The 19,270-nt window shown below is 47.6% G+C and overlaps 1 protein-coding gene across 1 annotated transcript in view; it reads left to right on the forward strand.

Moving 5' to 3' along the window:
• Nucleotides 1-19,270, forward strand: part of TENM4 (teneurin transmembrane protein 4) — a 758,990-nt gene that overhangs the window by 687,070 nt on the left and 52,650 nt on the right. The window contains exons 22-25 of the mRNA XM_055091504.1: nt 2,389-2,656; nt 5,134-5,277; nt 8,267-8,516; nt 18,910-19,142. Of these exons, the coding sequence (XP_054947479.1) occupies nt 2,389-2,656; nt 5,134-5,277; nt 8,267-8,516; nt 18,910-19,142 (895 nt within the window). The remainder of the gene's footprint in view (nt 1-2,388; nt 2,657-5,133; nt 5,278-8,266; nt 8,517-18,909; nt 19,143-19,270) is intronic.

Raw genomic sequence — 19,270 nt, forward strand, 5'->3', positions numbered from 1 at the left:
CTCCATACTGTTCTCCATAGTGGCTGTATCAATTTACATTATTCCCACCAGCAGTGCAAGAGGGTTCCCTTTTCTCCACACCCTCTCCAGCATTTATTGTTTCTAGAGTTTTTGATGATGGCCAATCTGACCGGTGTGAGATGATATCTCATTGTCGTTTTGATTTGCATTTCTCTAATGATTAATGATGTTGAGCATTCTTTCATGTGTTTGTTGGCGATCTGTATATCTTCTTTGGAGAAATGTCTATTTAGTTCTTCTGCCCATTTTTGGATTGGGTTGTTTGTTTTTTTGTTATTGAGCTGCAAGAGTTGCTTATAAATTTTGGATATTAGTCCTTTGTCAGTTGCTTCGTTTGCAAATATTTTCTCCCATTCTGAGGGTTGTCTTTTTGTCTTGTTTATGGTTTCCTTTGCTGTGCAAAAGCTTTTAAGTTTCATTAGGTCCCATTTGTTTATTTTTGTTTTTATTTCCATTTCTCTAGGAGATGGGTCAAAAAGGATCTTGCTGTGATTTATGTCATAGAGTGTTCTGCCTGTGTTTTCCTCTAAGAGTTTGATAGTGTCTGGCCTTACATTTAGGTCTTTAACCCATTTTGAGTTTATTTTTGTGTATGGTGTTAGGGAATGTTCTAATTTCATCCTTTTACATGTAGCTGTCCAGTTTTGCCAGCACCACTTATTGAAGAGGGTGTCATTTCTCCACTGTATAGTCTTGCCTCCTTTATCAAAGATAAGGTGACCATATGTGTGTGGGTTTATCTCTGGACTTTCTATCCTGTTCCATTGATCTATATTTCTGTTTTTGTCAGGCTGACCTTTCTTATGGAAAAGGAGACAGGAGTGGAGACAGAACTTGCTGGGGAGGGGTGATTTGTTACTCAGCACTGGTTCAGCTCCAGCGAGACATCTCCCCAGGAGCAGGGACTTTGAAACAAATGAGGTGAAAGGTCCCCCTCTCTTTACCGTGCTCCCTGGGCTGGGTGTCTACGAGCCCAGCTGGGTCACAAACCTTGCTTATTATCAGATTCATGAAATACATGAAAACAAACTCTTGGGTTTTCCCAGTCCTGTCATTGGCTAGCCTTTGCAAGTACATGGAGATGTACATTTTGAAGGGTATGTTAAGGAGAGTAAATATTTATGACAGCATCAGGATGGCACTCAAGCCCGGCTTTGCCTAGAACTTGTGAGCTGAAATTTAGGAAGATTGCTTTGGTGTAGGCCCAATCCCGAAAATGTCATGTGTTCAGGAGAACGGGTTGGGGTGGGAGTTCACACCCATCTATGACATGGACTGAAAGGAAGAGGCTTTCTTTGTGAAGGCCCAGTTACCCTGTGACCACGAGGGTAAAATAATCATTGTCCTTTTAATGGATACGTTAGCCTCAATTGATTTAACGTCCCCTTCTTGAAACAGAGCGCAGAGCATCAAGCCAATAAAAGTTCTCCACTTTTGCCATGTGCCTGGGCATCTTGGCATTAATTTCAACTTCCCATCTTGGAGCTGAGCCCATTGCACCAGTAGCTAAAGCACTGCCTTTCCCACCACTCTGCCCCTCTGGCACAGCCTTGGAGCACGCGGACTCCGTGCAGCCCATCTGTCCTCTTTCTACTGATGAGCTGGGGGCCTTAGCTGCAGGTCCTTGGCAGCCTGTGTTCCCAACCCTGCATAATGGTTCGGTCCACATCTCTAGCCTCTGTTTACCTTCCTGAAGAGGAAAGCCACTTGTAACAGATCTTCCTTTAGGAAAGTTTTGAGAGAGAAGCAGGCCTTCTCGCGGAGCCACCTGTCCACATCGGTCGGAGGGAACTTCCCAGTGTCCCCTGCTTCCAGCACCAGCAGCACCGTCATCATTAGTAACATTTACTGAGAGTCCGTTCTGTGCTGGGCACTTTATGTATGTGACCTTACCCAGTCCTCAGACTAATCCAGTGAGGAAACAGAGATTCAGAGGTTCCATGAGTTTTCTGGGATGACACAGCTAGTGAATGAAAGGTGACGATATGATAAATACTTTACACGTGTTATCCTCTCATTAATACAATGAGATGAGCATCGTCATGCCTGCTGAAAGGAGGAACTTAAGGCTTATGGAGGCAGGGATGTACCGAGGAAGAGCTGCCCCGGAAACCAGGCCTTCTGACTCTCCTTTTCTGCCCACACCCCTCCGTCCCTTCTCTTCCTTTCCTCCCCTCCCCTTCACACTCCGCTTCCTCCTCTCCCTTCTTCTCACTCTCCTAGTTCCTGCTCCTCCTCTCCCTTTCTCTCCTCCTCCTTCTCTGCATCCTCCTCTGCCTCTTGAACACCCAAAGTATGTGGGGCTGTGGCCACCTTCCCTCCACCAGTGATTCTGTGACCGTCACCTGCTGTGATCTGTCTCTCTAGGCTCTGCAGGAGGAAATCACCATCTCTGGCTGCAGGATGAGGCTGAGCTACCTGAGCAGCCGTACCCCCGGCTACAAATCTGTCCTGAGGATCAGCCTCACCCACAGCACCATCCCCTTCAACCTCATGAAGGTCCACCTCATGGTGGCGGTTGAGGGCCGCCTCTTCAGGAAGTGGTTTGCCGCAGCCCCCGACTTGTCCTATTATTTCCTCTGGGACAAGACAGACGTCTACAACCAGAAGGTGTTTGGGCTCTCGGAAGCCTTCGGTAAGCCTTCCAGCCACAGGCCTCAATGCCATCCTCAGAGAGACAGTAAGACTTGGGGGGACGGGGCTCTTTTTCCACCTCCTTTGTTTCTTCTTCCTCCCGTTCTCTTCTCAGAAATACCTAAGGTCTAGTTGGCCGTCAGGACCTTTCAGTGACCATCCATGACCTAAAAGAAAGTACTCAAAGACCTGCATGTGGAAAACTTGACCATTAAAAAAGAGGGTTACAAAACCAAAAAGGCCCTTGAAGAGCACCGTGGTGTTACGTGATGGGCTGAAAGAGGCTGATGCCGCAGAGATAGAGAGCCATGTGGACATTGCCCCAGCCCTGCCCGCCCCCCTCCCCCAGCCGCTGGGCCTGAACTTACCCATTAAAAATATGGGAGTCTGGAGCTTCTGGGTTTCTTCAGTCTTACTGAGGTGCAGGAGCTAAGATTCTTCCCTCATCAGAAAGGCTTTTTGGCCTCTTTACCTCCTTTCCAGTCAGAGAGTCTCTTTGTTGATGTTATTGCTGTTTTTCTCTAAGGTGAAGCAGAAGGTGACTAGCGCCTCACCTGGAGTTCCAGCCCCACTCGGACCTTGGGCTTCCAGAGCTGGCTGTGCTCATCTCAGCTTCCGGATGAGAGCAAGGCTGCACGAAGGGTTCAGAGCTGGATTGTTAGCAGTCCTAACCCCTGCAGGGCTAATCCTCCAAGCACTTAGAGTAACAGTTAGCCCAGGAAATCCCTCTCAACTTGATCCTCACTCCAGTTTCATCCCCTTTCTAGATTCGGCAAAGGCAGAGTGAGGAAGCAGATGAGAAGTAATGAGGAAAGAAAAGGGAGAAAGAGGGAGGGAGGGAGGGAGGGAAGGCTATAAGAGAGCGTCTGTTGAGCATCTGCTCTGGGTGATGTACTCCCTGTACATTGGTATCTCGGTTAATCCTTACAACACCCCTGTGAGTCAGAAATTGTCCTCGTATTCTGCATGAGGAAGCTGAGGACCAGAGAGGTGAGGTGACTTCCCAAGGCCACACAAGGAAGGAACTGAGCTGGATTTACCCAAGATCTCCCCTGTAGTTTTGCATCCTGCCCTACCCCATAGGGCACACTGGGAGCAAAGATGCCATCCGTCACTGTTTACGATCCCTTCTGTAAACCAAACTACTTCTGTGGTCTCTTCAAAATCAGTGAAGTCTTACTCCCTCTTTAGATGAAATGAGCACATTTAGTGCCCACCAGCCAGTTAAGGTCTCTCTGCACAGAGACGTCAAGGGCTGAGGTTTGCTTTCCTGAGATGACAGGGGACCAGTAGGAGGCAGAGTGGCTGCTTAAGGGACTCAAGGTCATAGGGAAGAGGTCACAGGGACATCTTCCAATGCATTCGCTCCTGCCATAGCGGGCCAGCAATCTCTCAGGGCACCTAAAGGAAACTTGAAGGGGCTGCCCAGTTGTTAATTCCTGTCTTGATCATGTGATAGAGCATTGCCCAGTGGAAAATAGCATCTACACAGAAAGATATTTGGAAGAAACAGCATTCTTGTCTCTGCCAGTTCCTTTCCATAGGGCAGTTACTGGGATTTTCACAAACCCAGCCTCAGGGAGCCTGCCAGCCTCCCAGTGACCCAGCAGGCCTGGATTTATGAAACAAAAGCAAAACCGGGGATTTTCAAGTTTTGAGATCTCAGAGCAACTTCTAGCTTTCAAAGTTCCCTAACTGAGCTCCTTTTCCATGTATTCATTATAAATGATTTTTAATTTTTTTCTTTATTAAAGTATTACCATGTTCATTAATAAAAATGTGGTAAGTGGACCAAAAAATAGAAATAAAGTCAAACATATTTCTATAAACAAATATAACTACTTGTTAACATTAAACTTTATTTTCTTTTTTCATGTATAGTTTTTTTAACAGAGATTTAATACCGTATATACCGTATAATACCGTATATATAATGTATAGTTTTTTTAACAGAGATTTAATACCGTATATAACCAGTCCTTTCAACTCAGCATTACCCCGTAAGCACTTTTCCGTGTCACCCTGTGATCTTCATAACCATAATTTCCAGTGGCTGCATAATATTCCTCAGGTGGATACACTTGGTTTGCTCAACCTCTCACCCCCTTTGGACCTTTAGATTACTTCCAACTTTCCACTATTATAAATAATGCTGCAGTGAAGGCTTTAGTGCCTAAAGTATTTTCTATACTAAAGATTATTTCCCTCGAATCGATTCACCTGGGTCCTTCACCTGGGTCCTTCATAAAGTATTTAGAACATTTGTTTAATGTTTCCCAATGATGTACGATTGCTCTCCAAAAAGGATGTTCAGGCTCAGCCTTCCACTGTTAGAGTTGCACATAGGTCTGGTTGCCACTTAGGAATTTGATCCTTCTTCATTTTCTACCAAAGACAAGCAGGGGCCTTGCATGCAGATCTAAAGGCAAAGAAGAGGCTTTGCTCACCTGTGCATTTTGTGCCTTTTGTTTTCTACAGTTTCTGTGGGTTATGAATATGAATCCTGCCCAGATCTGATCCTGTGGGAAAAAAGAACAGCAGTGCTACAGGGCTATGAAATCGATGCTTCCAAGCTGGGAGGATGGAGCCTGGACAAACATCATGCCCTCAACATCCAGAGCGGTGAGTGGATTAGTACAATTTCAGGAACCAGGCCACGGTGTGACCCTTTTCTCATATGCTTTGTTCCCTGCGAGACAAAAAACACACACTTCAAATTACATAGTGTTATATGTGATCAGTCGGTCAGAAGCGTTAATACAGATATTCCTTGGCTACCTTGTCACTGCTAGGCAGAGGGGATGCAGAAGTGAAGGGCTTCAAGGGTTTACACTCTGGTTGAGACAAACACTTCCCAGGCAGTTTCCACGCTGTGCCAGGGACAGTGCCGTCACAGAGGGGAGCCGGGGACACTCTGGGGGCTGTAGAAGCGGAGCACCTGACTCAGCTTCTTGGTTCAGCAGGGTGTCTTTTGGGAGAGAACTTCTGAACTGAGTCTCAAAGGGTCCATAGGATTAGCCCTGTATGTCAAGGAGGGAGAACTTTCTAGGCAGAGAGCACAGCATGTGCGAAAGCACTGAAGCTTGAAAGAAGAGTAATTGGAGAGAAGGTTCATTGTGGTTTGAGCAAAGGGTGAAATGAAGGGAATAGCAAAAGCCAGAGCTGGGGGCTTGAACAGCTGGAGCCCCCGGTAATAATATTAGAACTTTCAACTCCGTCCAGAGACAGATCTCAAGCCTCTGAAAGGTTTAAAGCATGCAAGTGACACAGTTGGATCTGTAGTTTAGATAGCCCCCTCTGACTGTGTCCCAGGATGGGACAGGTAAACATGGTAATGATATCAGATCTCTCCTGCCTAATCTGTAGATGCAAGAATGCTTATCAAAGTCACTGCTTTGATGTTTGGGGGGTGTGGGAATTGAAAAACTAATTCTAAAGTTTGTAATAAAATAAAGATTTGTAAATAGATAAGGCAGTCTTTAAAATAAGAACAAAAAAAGAGACACTTGCCAGATGTTAAGATATCTTAGGAAAACTGCAACACTTAAAACTGTGTGGGGCTTCCCTGGTGGCGCAGTGGTTGCGCGTCCGCCTGCCGATGCAGGGGAACCGGGTTCGCCCCCCGGTCTGAGAGGATCCCACATGCCGCCGAGCGCACGGGCCCGCGAACCAGTGGTTGCGCGTCCGCCTGCCGATGCAGGGGAACCGGGTTCGCCCCCCGGTCTGAGAGGATCCCACATGCCGCGGAGCGGCTGGGCCCGTGAGCCATGGCCGCTGAGCCTGCGCGTCCGGAGCCTGTGCTCTGCAACGGGAGAGGCCACAACAGTGAGAGGCCCACGTACCACAAAACAAAACAAACAAAAAACTGTGTGCTGCTGTCACAGGAACAGAGAAATAGATTCCATGGGATAGAACAAGGCATCCAGAAACTGACCTGTGAGTAGTAATTAGGACTACGTTTGGCCATGAGTGTCAGAAAAGCCAAAATAACAGAGTTGCAAGCAAGGTAAAAGTTTGTTTCTCACTCACCTGAAAGTCTGGAGGTAGGTGATCCAAGGCTGGTTTAGACCTCTGCAGGGTTGTTCTACTCAGGCCTCCATCCCCAAGGTCATGGTCCAAGGTGACTGCTTCAGCTCCAGCCTTCACATCTACTTTCCAGCCAGCAGGAGGGAGGAAAAGGACTGAGAGCAAGCCCCTTCCATTGTAGGGACACCTCCCAGCAGCTGCCCACACCACTTCCACACCTTTAACCAGTTACCTGCCAAATGTAGCTGCAGAGGGGGCTGGCGATTGTAGTCAGTCCCGGACAGTCACATGTCCAGCTGAAGAGCACAGTTCTATAACTACAGAAGAAGGACAGGGTGGATAGGGTGGATAGGGTACAAGTTCCTGCCACGCACCATGTATACATGCTATATGGTAGAGGTAGCATCACATGTCAGCGGAGGATGGATAGGTGTTTTAGAAATTGGTATTGGGGGAAATGGGCTCAATGTGTGGAGGAAAAAATTAAGTTCACACTGTACACAAAATAAATTTAAAAGTTTGATTGAAGAGCTAAATTTGAAAGATCTTTAAAGTTAATAGGAGAAAATACAGGAGAATGTATTTATGATCTCAGAGAAGGATTCCCTAAAACCCTAAAAAAAGAACGAACGTTAGAATTGAAAAATGGTTGACTAGACTACGTAAAAATGAAAGACGTCTGTTCAATAAAGGGCAAAGCTAACAGATGACAGCCTGGGAGAAGATTCTTGTGACCATAAAAACCAAAACTCACTCAAAGCTTCAGTATGGAAGGGATGAGGCCGGAGGCAGAGAGTCCAGTTAGGAGGCTGTAGCAACAGTACAGGAGTTAAAGGATGAGCTGGGCCTGAGAAGAGACAGTATAGATACGGGATGCAGCTTGCACGCCACTGAGGTCAATCCCTTCATTTTGCTGGTGGGGAGACTGAGGCCCAAGGGCGGTTAAAGCACTGAAGAGACCCATGCAAGATCTGGCATCAGCCCATTAGTATCAAAATCAGGTATAAACCCCAGTCTCTTGACTCCACCTCAGTGAGAAGAGTCTGGAAGTTTCACTTGTGTATTTCTATGAACATTTACTGGTATCTACTCTGTGTCAGGTCTGTGCTAGGCCGTGGGAATACAGAAGGGAAAAGACATTGTCTCTGCACATGAAATGGTCTCACTCTAAAGAGAGAAAACAGATAAGTGCAATAAAGAATGCTGTGCCGTGATGGAGACGTAGACTAGGCACGTGAGGTGTGTTCAGTCTGTCTGAGAGGCAGCGGGGCTGAATGATTCAGAGCCTGGACTCAGAAGCGCTTCTGCTGTCATCTGTGTGATGTCAGGTCTCCCCTGTTAATACAGGGAGCATAATGGCACCTGTTTTACACACTTGTCATGGGAATTCAATCAGCAAAGCAGTGTGGCCTGTCCAGGACGGCCTGGGTTTCGTTATGGGGTGAGGCAGCCTTGGGAGATGAGTCTGGAAATGGTAGGCAGGGATCTGGCATTCCTTGCAAAAGCAAGGCGACCCTGTGGCCGGCCACAGGGGAGAGCCGTCTCCTGTTCCATCGGTGATTCTGTGCTTCTGTCCTTGTCCCAGGCATCTTGCACAAAGGGAACGGGGAGAACCAGTTTGTGTCTCAGCAGCCTCCTGTCATCGGGAGCATCATGGGCAACGGGCGCCGGAGAAGCATCTCCTGCCCCAGCTGCAACGGCCTTGCTGACGGCAACAAGCTCCTGGCCCCCGTGGCCCTCACGTGCAGCTCCGACGGGAGCCTCTACGTGGGAGATTTCAACTACATCCGAAGGATCTTCCCCTCCGGGAACGTCACCAACATCCTGGAGTTGAGGTATGTAAGGTGAGGCCTTCCTCACAGTTCCTAATGTGTCCCTTTGCAATCCTGTGGGCCCACCTGGCGTGACCCACCAGCCCGAGAAGGGGACAAGACAGAGCCTCACCTGTCACTCCCCAGAGGCCAAACTCTGAGCTGGGGGCTCTGGGGAAGCAGGCGCTGCTTTTCACGGGGCACTGCAATGAAGACAAACTGCCCTTGGAACAGGGAGATATCTTGGCATCCAGATGCTGTAGAAGGCTGCCGGCAACCGAGAAGCCCTTGGAAGCCCTTGAATCTTTTTTCTGTTTCCTGGCACCACACTGATTGGAATTCGTCGCATGAGTCTTTCTCTAAGGACAAGGGATGGTGTCACGGACTAGGCCCTGGTGCCAGTGTTCCCAAGCCTGGCCCTGTTCCTGAACACGTGTCGGAGTTAGGAGAAGTTCCCTGCAGCTGCCCCATACTGAGATAAGGCCCACGGGCTGCTCCTAAGACGCAGAGGTGCAGCAGAGCCAGCTGTCAGCCTCTCCTTGTCTGCATTCTGACCATGAGGGATGGAGCACAGCCACACTCACAGCTCGGGGAAGGGCCTCATATGTCGGATGTCTCTACGCCTCCCTAAACCAGATCTTTTCGGAACCAGACCAGTCACAGGGTGGGTTCCAGGGTTATAGAGAAGCTGTGGTTAGAGATGGGGGAACCCGACTCTCCCTTTCAGGAGAAATTGTACCAAGTTCCTCACAACTGTTTTAGGGAATGGGATCTGCCCATTTCCTGGGCTGGGGTCCATGTGAGCAGGACGGGCCCTCGAGCTGGAAAGTGGCCAGGGGAAAAGGAAACTCTCTTTTTGCGAGGCCTCTTCTGTTTGCCTAGTATAACAGTTCTGCACGATATGTATTACTATTGCCCTGACAAATAAGATAAAGGAGACTCAGGGAATTTAAGGAATCTGCCCAAGGTCCAGCTTGGCAGGCCCAACCCAGAAGGCCATCACGCAGTCTGCCTCACCCAAGAATTGTCACATGGCCCGGTGAGGACCACCGTGGCTGAATGCCATGTTTAGTTATTCCCAGGAGGTAAGTGCCTGCTGAGAGTCCCACTCTGCAGCACGCACGCGAGAGGAGGGGAAGGCTCACTGGCTGACCACAGCTGTCACGGCCCTCAAGATGAGGGTGCTGGTACTCACCGACCCACACAGGCACAAAGGAAGGAGAAGGTCTTTGGCCACGAGAAAATCAGCAGCTCACATTCTGTAGACTCACAGGAAATCAGGTATCAGGCTGAATGAGAAGCAGGCCGCTGATGGGATATTATCTGCCTTTTTTTCTCTCTTTTACGAGTTTGACCAGTGTAGACATCTGCCAGAGAAGAGGGAACTCTTGAGTGTATTTGCTTTAGTCAGCTGCTCATATTATCTTTCCCTTTCCCGTGCCATGATGGAAAGAGCCGTGGGCTATGGGGTCAGCCCACCTTAGCAGAGAAACTAGAACTGGACCACTTACCCTCTCTGGGCCTCCATTTTTACATCTTTTAAATAAGAGACCCCCATTTTCCCTGTCTCCCTGCCACAGCTGTGGGGAGATCGTGAAAGACAGTGGGTAAGGAAGGGAGGAGTAAATTAAATTTGGAAAGAAAAACAAATTTGTCGACATACTATCATCTTGGTATATTTTCTTCCAGTCTTTTTTCCCAGGCCTGTTTCTCTGTGTCACCCTCTCCCTTCTAATTAGAGTGTATCTCCAATTCCGTGTTGTATTCTGAGGAGGATTGTGATGGGCTACGCAGGTTTGGGTAGCTCTCCATCGGGCAGTGTGCACACAGAGATGCAGCTTTGCGTGTGTGTATCTCTGGGAGTGCTTCTCTGTACAGGGGAGGGAATCGACTATTCCAGCCTCTGTCTTACCCTGGTGAAAGCAGCCTGGGTCAACCTCATCCTCTTCCCGTAAGTCAGCAGTGTTGACGCAGGTGAAACCATGCCTCTTCTGTGATACGTAGCTGCTTATAAGGGAGCTCACTGACAAGTAATAGCCAATATGAAATATATCAGTGTCAGAGCTGCTAAGTCTTTATTTATTATAGTACTGTACAGGACCATTGCTGTCAAGTTTTCAGGCTGCTAATAATGCTTCTAACCCTGCTGCTAACACTTCATTCTTTCTTCTATTCCCTGCTCTCCTGTCTTCTGTCAGAAATAAAGATTTCAGACATAGGTAAGCCAACCGGTGGAGAATTTCCTGTCTCTCCCCTGCCTTGTTGCATGCTGTATGGTAAGCTGCACCTGTCAATTTCAGATCGCTCAATGGCAAACGAATCCTGTGTGATTGGATCGGATTGGGGGTAAATCAGCTACAATGAGAGAAAGTCATTAATAATGGTGGGGGTGGGTGGGGAGAGCCTGAACTCCTTTCATCTCTACCAAAGTGCAGCACTTACTCTGGTCGTTTGTGGACATGACAGACTGAGTAATAGGGGGGAATTTTAACCTTGGCATAGTAATTTGAACACCCCAGTCTGCTTATCCTCAGAATGAATGATGACATTATCCTAACTGTGTAGAGTGACTTGGAGGGTCACAGTGGGAAGTCCTGAGAATGTCTCATTCCGGCAAAGGTCCTGGAAGAAGACAGGCTTCAGATTCGTATTTCTGTGGGCATTCCAGGTGCCTTGGCTTTGGAGGTTGGGTTGCTAGGGGACCTCTCCAGAAGGTCTGCCAGCAAGGAGAGAATGGGGGAATTTCCAGACCATACAGATCACCCAAAGGGAGCAACCCCCAAACAGGAACTTTGTCGCAGAGTAGATTTGTCGTGTAGGCTCACAGTGACCCTGCGGCAAGCAGAAGTGGTCCTTGTCAGATACACCGAGAGGAATGTCTGCCTGTCGGCATCCCCTGTCATTGTGGCGCTCGTCTGACTCCCGGGTAATGGTCACCTCAGAGTCCCCAAGCCTCACACACATCTGGGTGACTTGAAAGTAGCCATGGCAGATGGGGATGTGGCTCCCACTGCTACCCAGGTGACTCTCAGTTATCCATGTGTGGCTCAGATCAGAGTGGCACATGGGGTGGTGCTTACTTGGGATAAGGATGGTAGAAAGCGTCAGACAGACCCAGAAATCCAATAACGTTTATGTTCATGTCCATAATTACATTATTAATGTAATTAATAACTATATAGATATAATTAGATATAGTATTAATGTAACAATCATATATAGTCTTTTAAGACAATAATAATAATATGTAGAGAGCATTTAATGTGTAGCAGAGAGGGGGTTAAGTGTTTTACATGGATTATAGCAGTTCACCCCCAAACCACCCTGTGAGGTAGGTATTCATGATACACCCAATTTACAGATGAGAAAACTGAAGCTCCCCAGCTGTGTGACCTTGAAAAACGTATTTCATCTGTCTGATCATTAGTTTCTAACTTGAGGATAATAAAATCTCCCTTGGGGCTTCCCTGGTGGCGCAGTGGTTAAGAATCCGCCTGCCAATGCAGGGGACACGGGTTCGAGCCCTGGTCCGGGAAGATCCCACATGCCGCGGAGCTCCTAAGCCTGTGCGCCACAACTACTGAGCCTGCACTCTGGAGCCCGCGAGCCACAACTACTGAGCCCACGCGCCACAGCTACTGAAGCCTGCGTGCCTAGACCCCATGCTCCACAACGAGAGAAGCCACTGCAATGAGAAGCCCTCGCACCACAACGAAGAGTAGCCCCCACTCGCCGCAACTAGAGAAAGCCCACGCGCAGCAACAAAGACCCAACGCAGCCAAAAATAAATAATAAATAAATAAATAAATAAATTTTTTTTAAAAATAGAGCAACACAAATACAAAAGAGAACAATATAAAGGAAAAACATTTTAAAATAAAAAATTTTAAAAATAAAAAATTTACAAAAAAATAAAATCTCCCTTGGAGAGAGAAGCACTAATGATTTATTAATATTATTACTATTATTATCATCATCATAACAATTATGATGATTATGTCTCCATTTTTCCCCAAAAAGGAATTCAGTCCTCTTACAACCAAAGACACATGTATTAAAGTAAATTAAATAGAGTTTGGGAATAAGAGAAAAAAGGAGGAAACACATATATGTGATTACACATCAAATAAGACTCTGAGCTTCCTGGAAGCCAGATTAAACAGGGAAACATAATTGTTTTCATGGTTTACATCATCAGAAATGGGAAAGTATGCCCACTTCTAAGCAGAGGAATATTTTTTCCTGACACTGAAATAGAAAAGAGATTTCTAAAGATCTTTGTATGGATGATACTGAACTATGAATTGATATGTGCCCTCAAGTTCAGTTTTATAGAAAACACAGTACATTTCATATGAAAATCTTGGATGGGGTTTCCCTGGTGGCGCAGTGGTTGAGAGTCCGCCTGCCGATGCAGGGGACGCGGGTTCGTGCCCCGGTCCGGGAAGATCCCAACATGCCACGGAGCGGCTGGGCCCGTGAGCCATGGCCGCTGAGCCTGCACATCCGGAGCCTGTGCTCCGCAATGGGAGAGGCCACAACAGTGAGAGGCCCGCGTACAGCAAAAAAAAAAAAAAGAAAGAAAGAAAATCTTGGATGAAAACCTAGCATTTATCATTAAAACCTCCAATCAGTGGTGGTAGCTTGCCTGGGACACAACCGGGATACAGAGGGACCTAGCCGGGAAGAGTTAGGAGCCAGGGCACTTGTCCAGCTTTGCTGTGTATTCATGCGGCCTTGGGCTGGTCACTTAGCTTTTCTGGTTTCCAATTGCATCATCTCTAAATTGAGAGAGTTGTGGTTTTGGTACCTTTTGTTTCTGACTTTTAGCAATCTTTTGATGTATCCTTGGTATGATTTCAGGGCTGGATTCCTGCCCTCTCTCAATTCATTGTTTCCTCACGTGCTAAAACCTATTTAGAAAGTGAACCAAAGCAGAAGGGAAAAACAGAATTTTTTTCTGCCTTCCAGTTTTCTAAAGACAATCAGGAGGGAAAAGACCAGGGCTCCGGCTCTGATTTTAACTGGTACCTGGATATTGGTAAATCCCTTCCTCTCTCAGAGCCTTAGTGTTCCCATCAGTAAATGCCAGAAGTAGATTAAAGAAATTCTAACGTTTTGTCTTCTTCGTCCATTAGCATTTACTCCCAGGGATAGCATTTGGCTCCAGGCTGGTGCCCTTAGCCTGTGAGTGTGTGTCTCTTTCTTTGACCATTACAGCCTCAATTCAGGCCACCATACTGGACATACTCAGCACAGAGACCCCCACCCTGGTCCTTTGGGCATCTTCCTCCCTGCGTCCCTTCAGGGAACAAGGATCCTCACCTCTTCCCAGATCTCTCCCCTAGCGTCACGGAGGAATGTCTGAAGCCTGTTCTTCAGAAGTACATTTAAACTCAGTTCTCCATCAAACCCAGCTACACAGATTATGTTAACTCTGAGAGAGACCTTAATTGCCTTGGAAAATAGGTTAGACAGACAGTATTAAGTATGACATACTTGTCTTTTCCATTGTGCAGTAACATAAATGTTCTGGACGTTTCGTAAGGTGACCAGCTGTCATTAATTGGGCATTTTTATTTTTTAATAAAACAGGCACTATGGTCAAAGATTTGCATTCTTTATAGAATTTTGTCCTCAAGTAGCCCTTTGAAATGGATGAGATTATCCCCATTTCTGAGATGAAAAAACTGAGGCTCAGAGTAATGAAGTAATTTGCCCAAGGTCACCTACCAAGTGGGTTGTGGAGCTGGTATTTGAAAACCATGTCTGTGTGGTTCCAGTGCTCAAGCTCTTCCCACTTGTTCTGAGAACCAGTGAATCAAGTTCTGCCAGGGCTGCTACATGATGTGGGCAAAGGACGCTCCTTTGCACAAGCGGATCTTATCCTGAGACAGAGGGAGAATGCTCACTCGCAAGCAGGGAATAGATTGCCTTTCGTCCCAAGAGACTTCTGGGCTCATAGCTCCTACTAGGAAATTTCCCTACATTGTCCAGAACGAGGGCAGAGTGAGGCTTTACTGCAGCTCATTAACTTCAGGATTGCTACCTTATAGCCTCTAAGATTTTACGTAGCTTCCCGAGATACCAGGCTTATGTTTAAGGAAGTAGAAAAGAATGACCGTACTCTATGCCCAGCCCTCCTCAGGACACGGGATCAGAATCGGATCTGACGCGGTCCCTGTCCACAGAACCAGGCGTGGGGTCTCAGGGGTAGGCCATCTCCCGTCTCATGCATTTATGGCTTGCAGAGTATTCTAAGTAATGCCCTGCTCCTCCAAGTACAGATAAGCAGCATCAGCATCCTCTGAGAACTTGTTAGAAATGCAGGCTCTCAGGCCACACCCAGAACTGCTGAACTGAAATCTTCATTTTAGCATGATTTGTGGGTACATTAAAGTTTGAAAAGCACTGCTCCTAAAGCCATGGTTTCCAAATCTAGCTGTGCCTCAGAATCACCGGAGTGATGTTAAAGGGACAGATGCCCAGGCCCTTGGGATGTGATGGGTGAGGCTTTTTAAAAAAGCTTTCCAGGTGAACCTGATGTGTAGCCATATTGAGAACCATCACCCTAAGACCCTTAGCGGTGGATGTTTCCTGTCTATAATCCCAGACAGATGGATCATCATTCACTCACTGATTCATAAATTCAGCAGGCCTTTCTGGAACGCTAACTCTGCACCAGCCCAGTGCTAAGCACCAGGGACTTGAAGCCAGGCCCTGCCCTTGAGGAGTCCAAGATGTCCTTGAGGAGTCCAAGATGTCCTTGAGGAGACCGACAACTAAGCAGAAAAGGGTCTTAAGGTGCTAGAAGTACTAAAAGTATAATCTGCTGAGGGTCTTGTGGGACCACAACAAAAGAAAGAGGGAAAAGCAGGGTCCCAGGAATCCAGGAATGGTAGGTATTCCAGATGAGGTGATGCTGGAGCTAAATCTCAAGAGATGAGCAGGTGCCCTGGAGAGAAAGGCAGTGGAGCTTTCTAGGCCCTGAGAAGCAGTGTGGGGAAGTAGAAAGAACACAGACTTCAATGTCCAGCAGATCAGAGATGGAAATCCATCATGCCACTTAGCAGTTTCTGGCCCTGCTCAAGTCACTTCACCTCTCTCATCTTGTTTCTAAAAGTTTTTTAAAAATAAATAAATAAAAAGCACCTGCCTTCTGTGGTAGTTGTGACGAAAATGAGGTTGTGCATGTAAAATGCTAGCACAGTGTCTGGGACAAATTGGCACCTGGAGGTAGCAGCAGAGGCTTCCGCACCAGCAGCAGGCAGCTCTGGTCACGCTGCTCCTGGGAGAGGTCCAGGCGCTGCTCCCGGTGCAGGTGGGCTGAGGAAGAAGTGAGCTGAAGATTATCCAAGAGCTCTCTGCCAGCTGGAAAGGGCTGTTGAGCTGGATAATTTCATTTGATCTTAATGACAACCCTGTGAGCAAAGCAGAGCAGAGATGCCGTCATTCGACCCTGAGGGACCTACCGCTTGGACGATTTAGGTGACTTGCCCAAGGGAGAACCCACATCCTCTCAGTTCAAAGCTAGTGCTTTCTCCCCTGCACTTAACTGACCCCCCCAACCGCAAATTTGTCCTTGAGCACAAAAGAGGGGGGACACAGGACAATCCTGACAATGCCACCCTCTTCTGGAATTCACGGACCCGAGAAACGTCACCTAAGTGGCACTTCCCCAGGGCAGTGCAGAAAGACATGAGCTGAAACCTCGGTGGGCTAATCTAAGTGGACAGGGCCCCCCACCAGACTCCCTCAAGGACCTGTTTTCTGCCAAGGTGGATAGCAACCATTTATCATGAGTGATACGCGAAGAAATGAAGTAATCACCCCCTCCTCCAGCTGTCATCAGGAAGCAGAAAGATCAAGGCTGCCCCAGCATTGCAGAGTAGGATCTAAGGTCACTGCATTTTATTTAGCCAGAATCAGTGTCATCTGGGAAGATTAAATCTGTGTTGCATTATAGGACTAGTCACAGGGGACATTTCAAGATAAACAGGACCTCTCTCCTGTTACCACCACCCGCAAAGGAGAAGTAAAAAAAAAGCTAAGTAATTTGATTGAAAATACTGTTTAAATAAACTAAAAATGGAGAGTCCATCCACTTAACGGCTGCTGTGGGCTAGAACGCACCAAGCTGAACATTGGAAGTACAGAAAAGAATAAAACCCCGTCTCTTTCCACCAAGTATGGACAGGATTTGGGATACAGACACATAAATAAATAGCCACAGCATTATGTTAAGTGTCCTGTAACCCAGATATGAACAGATACGAACCTCAGGGAAGAAAAGTCAGGGAAGGTTTCCCAGCAAAGGTACCATTTGAGCTGACACCTGAAGAATGAGTAGCAGTTCAGCTGGCTAAGAAAGGGAGGGCATGGGGTATTCCCCAGAGCAGGAAGAGCAGGGGCAAAGAGGCGTGATGGCGCATTTGAGGGACAAGTCGTCAGAATGTCTGAGGACAGGGTGTCTGTGAGGAAATGGCAGGAAAGAGGCTGGGAGGATAGGGCAGCAGCTGAGCATGAGGGGCCTTGTGTGCTGCCAGGCTGAGGAGTCTGAATTAGCCTGTAAGACATGGAGGGTCCTGGAAGGTCCTGGAAGGGAAAGCATTGAGGTGACGTGTTGGTTTTAGGGTTAGATCAGGGAGGAATGGCTAGGGGAGGACCCGGGCTGCAGGCAGAGACCTGCCCTTTGTTGAGGAGGTCATGAGCCAGGAGGGTCAGGACTAGAGAGGCAGGACAGCTGGAGAAGATCATGTCGTCTTAGTCGTATTCAGGGAGAGAAAACAGGAAGGAAAGCCTTGAGTCTGGAGGCCCGGCCAGTCCCCAAGACACCGCCCAAAGCAAGGGATGGCTGTGATGAGCAATCGGACTGAGACCTTCAGAGAACCTGACACTGAAGATTACAGTACCTCAGTCTCCATATGTAATTCAAAACCCACTAATCTGTAAAATAAAATTTTGTTTTTCAAAAGGACCCAAAACTTGCATGCCTGATGAGATGCAAAATAGCTTCTTTCTAGTCTCTTCTGATCCTCTTACTTGTACCTTGCAGGGGTATAGAGTGCCCCTACTTTGCTGGTGCTCTAGACACTGCTCAGTCTGTGCCCTGAATCCCCTAATATGGTGTGTGTCCCACTGTCTGGTGAAAATGGCCAGTGCCAGGCCATCCAGGCTGAACAGAAGGAGATTCCTTACTCCTTTGAATCAGAAGATTTTCCAGAGACTTGGAATCCCGGAGACTACCAATATTTAGATGCAGTCTGAAGCCCTGGGAATGAACAGGCCACGTGCAGCAACCGATCATTAGCTTCCCAGGAGTTATGAGTCTGACTCCAGTACAGCCTAGACTTGGAAGAAATTGTAAATCATACTTTGTGATAGGAAAATTCAGCCTTAATAAGAGATACCTACTCTGTAGTCCTCTCCAAATGCAAAAACAGACATAATGACTAATAATTAAAATAACAATTATGATTATTAAGTATTATGTGCCATGCACTCTGCCGAGTATTTTTCATATATGGTTTTATATAATGTTCCCAATACACCAGCAGGGGAGCTGTTCACATCCCCATTTTGCAGATGAAGAAAACTTGAGGCTCAGGAGGCCAGGTAACTTGCCCAGGTTTCAGAAGCAGGAAATAACAAAGCTGGACGTGGAACCCAGACTGAGCTGACCCCAAAGCCCACACAGTTTTCCTGCCCAGTGCCTAGAGGTGGTGCCTTGTCTCCATAAGCCCTCTGTACAGTCGTGGTCTAACTTCGCTTTCTTCTGTTAGCACAGCCTTGTCTTTGTGGCTGTTTTCCAGAAACAGAGCTATCCCCAGCACTGCTCCTTTCTTCCGTTTGTTCTTCCTTGGCTATTGCTGCAAATTACAAACTAATCCTGCAATTCATTTATGTCTGTCTGCACTAGGGAGACTGCTGGGCTCCTGATAAGTATAACATGAGCGTCAACAGAAGATGGTATTGACACTGGTTGGTGTCCAGTCTGGCCGAGGCCTTAGCCGTCAGTCCCAAGATGGGGATGGGGCTGCTGCGGGGGAAGTGTTGGTGTGTCATTTTGTTTTGAAGTGTTTTTTTAAAGTCAGAGTCTTTCGTGTTTCTGGTCTGGATTTACAGGCCACCTCTGGTAAGCCTCGTGGATAATCTTCTTAAGGAAACACTTATTGAGCACGTGATATGGGCATGGCGCTGGGCATCACGATCTTTGGCGAGAGGCATTTGCATTCATAGTTGGGTGGGAGGGATAGTTAGGCTAACCAGAGAGGTCAGAAAAATTGGGCAACCATCACCCCAAACAGGGACATTGTCCCCATAAGACTTTTTTTTACTTGGACTCAAGTTGTGCATCTCCGGCTGCCTGTTAGGAAAGAAGAAAGTGCTCACCAACTGCCGTGTCCTTGTTTTCCAGTCACAGTCCAGCGCACAAATACTACCTGACCACAGACCCCACGAGCGGGGCTGTCTTCCTTTCGGACACCAACAGCCGGCGGGTCTTCAAGATCAAGTCCACCGTGGTGGTGAAGGACCTCGTCAAGAACTCCGAGGTGGTGGCGGGGACAGGTGACCAGTGCCTCCCCTTTGATGACACTCGCTGTGGGGATGGTGGAAAAGCCACGGAAGCCACACTGACCAACCCCAGGGGTAAGGCCTTCCTTTTTTTTTTTTTTTGCGGTACACGGGCCTCTCACTGCTGCGGCCTCTCCCGTTGCGGAGCACAGGCTCCGGACGCGCAGGCTCAGCGGCCATGGCTCACGGGCCCAGCCGCTCCG

This window comes from Physeter macrocephalus, chromosome 16 (genome assembly GCF_002837175.3).
Source record: "Physeter macrocephalus isolate SW-GA chromosome 16, ASM283717v5, whole genome shotgun sequence".
Classification (NCBI taxonomy): domain Eukaryota; kingdom Metazoa; phylum Chordata; class Mammalia; order Artiodactyla; family Physeteridae; genus Physeter; species Physeter macrocephalus.